Source organism: Oncorhynchus keta, chromosome 11, assembly GCF_023373465.1.
Source record: "Oncorhynchus keta strain PuntledgeMale-10-30-2019 chromosome 11, Oket_V2, whole genome shotgun sequence".
In the NCBI taxonomy this organism is placed as follows: domain Eukaryota; kingdom Metazoa; phylum Chordata; class Actinopteri; order Salmoniformes; family Salmonidae; genus Oncorhynchus; species Oncorhynchus keta.
In genome coordinates this window covers 15,689,618-15,697,327 of record NC_068431.1, presented here as the reverse complement: position 1 = coordinate 15,697,327, position 7,710 = coordinate 15,689,618, and the positions used below count along the sequence as shown (strand labels likewise).

Sequence of the window (7,710 nt, the reverse complement as noted above, 5' to 3'; positions counted from 1 at the left end):
GGCCTTCTTGTCCTTTAACCGGGTTAAAATAATGTTGATGCAGAGGAGGGGGAAAACACTGAAAAAGAGGAGAATTGGCCACAGCAGCAGCATGCCTCTCTGGCTTGGAGTGGGCCAACAGAGCTTCATCTCTTACTAGCAGAGGAGACCATGGAATCGGCTGTCCCCTTGTGGCAGTATGTCTGTATGCCCAGTATGTCTGTTTGCCCAGTGGCAGCAGCGGTAGCTGAGCTCTCAGATACTTCCATGAGGCCCTTCTGCATCTCAAATGATACCCTATTCCCTACATAGTGTACAACTTCTGAATAGTATGCAATTTGGGATGCACACCTTGTCCAGGAGACTCTGCACTGCACCGGCCTTCTCAGAGCATCAGCAGGGCGTCGGTGAACAGGGTCAAGCCAACGTGTTGGGCCAGGGTGAAGCACAGTGTCCGGCTGCTCCAGTCCACAGTCACCCGCCACCTCTGGCTTTGGTTCCATCTATTATAGCAGTATTTGGGCCACGTAGGGAGAGTGAGTGCTTGCCACCGCGGCCAGCAGGGGTAGGTCACTGGACTCAATACTGAATGATAAGAGCCATGCTTAGAATATTGTATATAGGTGAAGAACAGAACAACAAGCCAAGGGTTTATTCTCCTAATTCAGTTACTGTGATTGTTAATGAGATGTAAATAACACAGTGTAGTTTTTTAAAGGCCCAGTGCAGTCAAACTTGATTTTGCTGTGTTTTGTATGTATACTGAGTGTACAAAACATTAAGGTCACCTTCCTAATATTGAGTTACGCTTGAGGTTGGAGTAATACTGTCAAATTGTGAAAATGATGATAATGTCCTTTTAGTATAAGAGCTGTTTGAAAAAAAAGAGCCTGAAATTTCAGCATGTTTTGGTGGGATGTAGTTTTGGCTTGCCTGGTGACATCACCAAGTGGTAAATAAGTTAATAGACCAATAAGAAAGAGAGTTCCAAACCTCTCTGTAATAACTACGCCCTGGCAGTCCTCGCAAAATTCTTGAGAAATTGCTCTGGCTAAGAAGCTAGTTTTGACCATTTTAATTGAAAACAATCACTGTAAGGTACTTAATTGTTAAACAGAAATGATTTGATATTGACGTAAAAACAACTGCATTGGGCCTTTTAAGAACAGAAAGACAGCATGGATCACAATACTGATATCTGACAAAAAAATGGGACCCTATTCCCATAGGGTTCTGGTCAAAAGTAGTGCACTATATAGGGAATAGGTGTCTTTTTGGACACAGAGCCAATGTATAAAAACGGTTTAGGTGCTCACCCCAGGACCATCCCCAGCTCCTTGACGTGCACTCTAGTCTGTCCCTTCAGGTACTCTGCCAGCATTTTACTCTTGAAGTAGATCTCCTGGAGTCTGTCCTCAAGGTGCATTATGCACTGTGGAAAGGGATGTCAAACTCAATTACAACTGTGTTACTGATTGGCCTCGTGTTACTGATTGGCCTCGTGTTACTGATTGGCCTCGTGTTACTGATTGGCCTCGTGTTACTGATTGGCCTCGTGTTACTGAGTAGGGATTTTTTATACAGTGCTAATAACTGTATAGTTATTTGTTATTTGTATGGACTTACAAAGTTGGGGGAGAGGTTCATCTTGTAAAGCAGGTGGGTGGACTGTAGCAGGCTGGACACGAGGCTGGACACCAGGACCTCCTTCCCCAGTTTGTTGTTGTCCGTGGCTCGTCTCTGGCTGCTGGCTACCTGCACCGTCCACTTATCAGTGTCTGCGATAATGCAGACCGCCTCTGCAATGGGCTCATCCAACACTGGATGCTGCGAAAAGAAGAGGAAAATTTGTGCTCCGACAGATGCAGACCAGATACAGCAGTGCACTCCTGTTGATGCCTTATGAGCCTCAAGCAAGCATAAAGACTCATAATCCAGTTTTAACACAAACTTCAGTGCTTCAGGTATAAAGGTATCTCTTACCTGTACAGCGTGGGCTAATTCTGACATGAGGCCCTGCCTGAGTTTGTCATCGTTGGGCATCCCCTGCAGAACAAAGTCCGGCACATAGGTTGTGCAGTACCCTCCGAACAGTGACCTCCCAAAGTTGGCAATGCTCGGTTTGGAGAAATGCTCCACCAACTTTGACCTGTTGATTTAAAACATGGCATAGACATCAGAACATATTGTAACCCAGAAATGCAACTCACATAGAAGTTGATATGTGTCTTGAAAACCTAATATGAAGGCCAACACATTTATAATGTTGACATCACTAGCAGTGTGTATCTCACCCAGGGAAGGGGACCTCCACCTCTTCCTGCCACTCATCTGGCTCCTGATCATCTTTGTAGTAGGTGTCGCTATCACTCTGCCTGTGGACGTCCTGCCCTGCATCTTCGCTCTCGCTGTCCCCAAGCGCACTGTCCGAACTCTCGTTCCGAGGGATTTCACAGTCATTAAGCGGGGACCCCTTCTTTTGTTGGGCCCCTTTGGGGACGGATACTGAAATCAGGATGCACATGTTCTGCTCAGCAGAACAACTTCTACAGGAGCGTGCCTCTGATGTGTCTGTAGAGCCACACCTACACCTGGCCTGGACGTCAGCCTCCCCCCACACCTGGCCTGGACGTCAGCCCCCCCCCCACACCTGGCCTGGACGTCAGCCTCCCCCCACATCTGGCCTGGACGCCAGCCTCCCCCACACCTGGCCTGGACGCCAGCCTCCCCCACACCTGGCCTGGTCGTCAGCCTCCCCCCACACCTGGCCTGGACGTCAGCCTCCCCCCCACACCTGGCCTGGACGTCAGCCTCCCCCCACACCTGGCCTGGACGTCAGCCTCCCCCACACCTGGCCTGGACGTCAGCCTCCCCCCCACACCTGGCCTGGCCGTCAGCCTCCCCCACACCTGGCCTGGTCGTCAGCCTCCCCCCCACACCTGGCCTGGACGTCAGCCTCCCCCCCACACCTGGCCTGGACGTCAGCCTCCCCCCACACCTGGCCTGGACGTCAGCCTCCCCCCCACACCTGGCCCGGGCGTGTCAGCCTCCCCCCCACACCTGGCCTGGCGTTCAGCCTCCCCCCCACACCTGGCCTGGACGTCAGCCTCCCCCCCACACCTGGCCTGGACGTCAGCCTCCCCCACACCTGGCCTGGACGTCAGCCTCCCCCACACCTGGCCTGGTCGTCAGCCTCCCCATACACCTGGCCTGGACGTCAGCCTCCCCCCCACACCTGGCCTGGTCGTCAGCCTCCCCCATACACCTGGCCTGGACGTCAGCCTCCCCCACACCTGGCCTGGTCGTCAGCCTCCCCCCACACCTTGCCTGGACGTCAGCCTCCCCATACACCTTGCCTGGACGTCAGCCTCCCCCATACACCTTGCCTGGACGTCAGCCTCCCCCATACACCTGGCCTGGACGTCAGCTTCCCCCCCACACCTGGTCTTAACGTCAGCCTCCCCCCCACACCTGATCCTAACGTCAGCCTCCCCCCCACACCTGGTCTTAACGTCAGCCTCCCCCCCACACCTGATCCTAACGTCAGCCTCCCCCCTACACCTGGTCTTAACGTCAGCCTCCCCCCCACACCTGGTCTTAACGTCAGCCTCCCCCATACACCAGGTCTGGACATCAGCCTCATCCCCACCAACACCCCCCGGTCCCACACCCACCTGCCCTGTTCCCTTCTGTCCCTGATGCCCATGTCCCTTACAGCAACTGCTACTCTGGACTCCCGAAGGGTCCAGAAGCTCTTTCTGGGTTTTGTCCGTGCCGTTTGACAAGTCCAGGCATTTCGCCTCATCGTCTATAGTCCTGGTCTCTACAGGGCTGTCATCACTGAAGTACTCATCGAACAGCTCTGAGCACTCCTCGCTGACAGGGTTCCACTGGGGCATCTTGCTGAAGACACGCATCAGAGTCTTCTTTCCGCCAGCATTGGTCTTCGTTTGGTCGGGTGATATGCTGGTAGTAGGCTTCTCCCTCTGATCACCGCCGTCACCGCATCCACTCTGCTGCTGTTGTTGTAGTGGTTGCGGTTGTAGTGGTTGCGGTTGCTGTTGTTGTAGTTGCGGTTGCTGTTGTTGTAGTTGCGGTTGCTGTTGTTGTAGTTGCGGTTGCTGTTGTTGTTGCTGCGGTTGCTGTTGTTGTTGCTGCGGTTGCTGTTGTTGTTGCTGCGGTTGCTGTGGTTGCGGTTGCTGTGGTTGCGGTTGCTGTGGTTGCGGTTGCTGTTGTTGCTGCGGTTGCGGTTGCTGTTGTTGCTGCGGTTGTGGTTGCTGTTGTTGCTGCGGTTGCTGTTGTTGTTGTAGTAGCGATTGCTGCTGTTGTAGTGGTTGTTGCTGTTGTTGTAGTTGCGGTTGCTGCCTCTGTTTCTCTTTGATGCATTTCTTGTGCTTCTTAATGTCCTCCTCAAGCTTCCTCCTCCTGCTCTCTGTGTCTGATCCCGGAGACTGGGGGTCGCCGATGAGAAACAGCACTTTGGTGGCCGGCTCCTCCTGGTGTTTTGACAGAAAGGGGCCGGGTACAGGTACAGGTACAGTCTTGTCAGGGGGCTTCTTCTCCAGTGGTATCCCAGAAGAGTGGAACACCTTGATGGGCAGACTCCCCACCCCCTCCTTCTCGCTGGCCTTGACCTCTAACTCTGTCTCAGGCTTCGTCTCCAGCAGCACACAGACCTGCTCCCTGGGGGAGGCGGAGCCCACACGCACCACTGTCTCCCTGGGGGAGGTGGAGCCCACACACACCACTGTTTCCAGCTTGGCCTCCAGAAAGGCAGTTGGTGACTCCTTGAGCGGCGTGGGCTCACTAACATCCTCCATGTGGATGATGGGCACAGCGTTAGTGTTGTGGCTGAAGTGGGCCTGGGTCTGCAGGACAATGTTCTTGGAGCCCTGGCTGTTGTTACTGTCCCCCTCCTTAGGGCCAGCCTCAGTGTAGGTGCTGCACTGCAAGCTGTTGTTGCTGTGTGAGGGGTAGCTGCGGTCCTCTTGGGGCTCGGGATCCTGGCTGAGGTAGTCTCCGCTGGGCTTGTGCACGGTGACCAGCACATAGTCTGACTCCTCCACCTCCCCACGCTGCAGCGAGGTGGTGATGAGAGAGCCTGGGATGACGATGGCCTCGTCCTCAGTGCTGTCCAGCATGTGGGTCTCCAGCAGCTCAGAGCAGCGGATGAAGTAGGTGAGCACATAGAGGAGTCGTTGGACTAGCTCCCGTCTCCGCCCCACCACTACTGTCCTGGACAGACGCACCGGGGAGCCGATGGCCCCGTACAAGTCACCTAGTCACAAAACAAACACCACAGTTAACAACACGTTTCTTATTTTCACTTTGTTGCATAAGTAAAGCCACATTTTGAACATGAAAATGGGGTCAAATGTGTAGAACTTATTTTTTCCCTTTAACATTTGGGAGAGTGAAGGAAATCTCCATCTGTATCACTGCTCAGTGCTGCATTTCTCCTGTTCAGCCACTATGTGGAGTTGTACACCAAAGTTCCAAACTGTGCCTGTGCTAAAAATGAAGCCCACTACCTAGTATTTTTTATATATATATTTTTACCTTTAGTTAACTAGGCAAGTCAGTTAAGAACAAATTCTTATTTGAAAAGATCCAATTTCACAGGCCTGTGGAGCTAGTTCGGCATATTTTCTACTAGCCTGGTCTGAAAAGGACTAGCCTCTGGCTATCTTAATCCCCATCCCACATGTGTGTGGAAGCACTATCACATAAGACTGAAGAGGTTCTCAACCAGAGTCCTGGCCTGTAGTCTGTTCTTACCGAGCTGGGCCCACAGTGGGTTGTAGGGGTGGCTCTTGGCCAGCCTATCCACGCTCTGAGAAGAGTGTTTCTCCAGGAAGATCTTGATGGGCGGCTGTCCGTTGGGCATGACAGTGGGCACCCAGGCCAGGTGGTTGGTGAGAATGGCTGTAAGGAGGGCAGGGAGGAACCTGGGAGATGAGGAAGAGAGAGCAGTTGGGTTAGGCACAGACTGTCTGTACCCCAAATGGCACCCTATTCCCTATGAAGTACACTACTTTTGACCGGGGGGGGGGATTGAGGTGCCATTTGGGATACAGAACTCTAATGTCTTTCACTCTCTGTTTGACACGCTTTTCTTTATCTCCACCACCGCAGCCTCATGTTCTGCTACTTCCCTCTTCTCTATCTCGTGATCATTCAGAGATACGACACAGTGGTCACTGGTCAGTCTAAATTACGAGGCAGACCGTCGTAGACTACTGCATACTAATGCAGTGAGTGGAACATCAGAGAAGTTCTATGGATGTCTTGCTACCAATTGATACATTGACAAATGATTCAGCTTGGTTTTGTAACATCAACATAACAAGCTAAAGATTGGCAGGGATTTCTGACTTTGCAGCTCATTCACGATTGAATGCAGCAAAAAAATAATAAGTATCGCGCACACACACAGTAACACACAGACAGGCATACAGAGACAGACAGGAGCACTCAACTGGTTCTTTGAGGCCTGCTCCATGAGTAGCGCGAGCTCCCTCATGAAATGTCCACAGAGCTGGTTCTTCTCGGGGGCTCCAGACATCATGGTGAGCCAAACGGGCTCGGCCACGCGGGGCATGGTGTAAAGGTTGACGATGGTCGTCCTGGAGAGAGGGAGGGAGAAACACAAGCCATCATTGTCTCGGGGTGAACAAGAGGGCCACAGTTCTCAGTCCAGGCCCTGCTTACAAGGGAGACCCTCTCTCTGAGGCAATTCAGCGTCTGGAAATTCCACAGCGGGCAGCCGTCCAGAGCTTTACACAGAGCTGAGGGAATCTCTCAGGATGGAGGAATGTGTGGAATTATAGGGCGTAATTATAGTTTTAGAGCCCAGATGTTTGCTGATGACTGAAGAAAACAAGTAGTGTAACTATCGAACAAGAGCAATAGGTTATAGACAGGATATGACAGGTAGTAAGGAGATTGATGATTTGTACAAGGTCTTTCCCAGACAAAAATTCACAGAATTGAAAGATGAACACCAAAAACGCCACTTGAACCCAGGGCTCAAGTTACCTGACCGACAGGCTGAAAATGCACCTCCTGTTAAAACCGTAGCATTGGTAACATATAATTTTGGGCAACACGGTTTTTAACGGACTTTTAACGGACTTTTAACTTAATTTTGACACACCGCAGGGAAATATGCTGAAATGGCTTTAACTAGAATCGTGTTATAATTCAACGAACACCTAACTCCAGAACCGTTTGGTAAAGCTCATCCCAGCAACACTTCTCAGTACCAAGTATGTAGTAACCTATTAAAAGCCCCAGGTGTGGCATGGGTTGTGACAGCTCTGTCTTTCCCTGACGTGGGGAAGCCAGCTCAGGGTCTATCCTTACAGCCGTCTGAACAGCTGAACTTTAAGGTAGCGACGGACGTGAAGGTATGTCTAGTCCAGTGGACATTTAAAAACCGACCGCATCTAAGGTTATTCCCTCTGACCTCTATACCGCTTGTGCGGGCAAAGCATATCAAGTCAGTCAAGAAATGAAGAGACTCTTGAGCAGGTGCGCGTTCAGCTCGATTCAACGTTTGACTGTTTGTACTAAACGACATGTTTCCCCAAAACGGTGCGCACCATTCTTCAACAGCCTTTGTGGTAGGTTTGCTCCCGTTTGGTGGGTGTGGCCTGATCAATGGGTGTGACCATTTAGAAAATGGCTAAACTCGAGCAGCACACACACCATACAATCTCCCTCTGGAAC

The 7,710-nt window shown here is 51.7% G+C and overlaps 1 protein-coding gene across 1 annotated transcript in view; it reads right to left on the bottom strand.

Moving 5' to 3' along the window:
* Nucleotides 1-7,710, bottom strand: part of LOC118389823 (folliculin-interacting protein 1) — a 48,508-nt gene that overhangs the window by 926 nt on the left and 39,872 nt on the right. The window contains exons 13-21 of the mRNA XM_052457510.1: nt 6,459-6,605; nt 5,758-5,927; nt 3,366-5,257; nt 3,185-3,306; nt 2,274-2,570; nt 1,963-2,128; nt 1,606-1,806; nt 1,296-1,411; nt 1-564 (exon numbers count right to left, since the gene is read on the bottom strand). The exon at nt 1-564 is cut by the window's left edge and continues 926 nt beyond it. Coding sequence (XP_052313470.1) covers nt 486-564; nt 1,296-1,411; nt 1,606-1,806; nt 1,963-2,128; nt 2,274-2,570; nt 3,185-3,306; nt 3,366-5,257; nt 5,758-5,927; nt 6,459-6,605 — 3,190 coding nt within the window. The 3' untranslated portion in view covers nt 1-485. The remainder of the gene's footprint in view (nt 565-1,295; nt 1,412-1,605; nt 1,807-1,962; nt 2,129-2,273; nt 2,571-3,184; nt 3,307-3,365; nt 5,258-5,757; nt 5,928-6,458; nt 6,606-7,710) is intronic.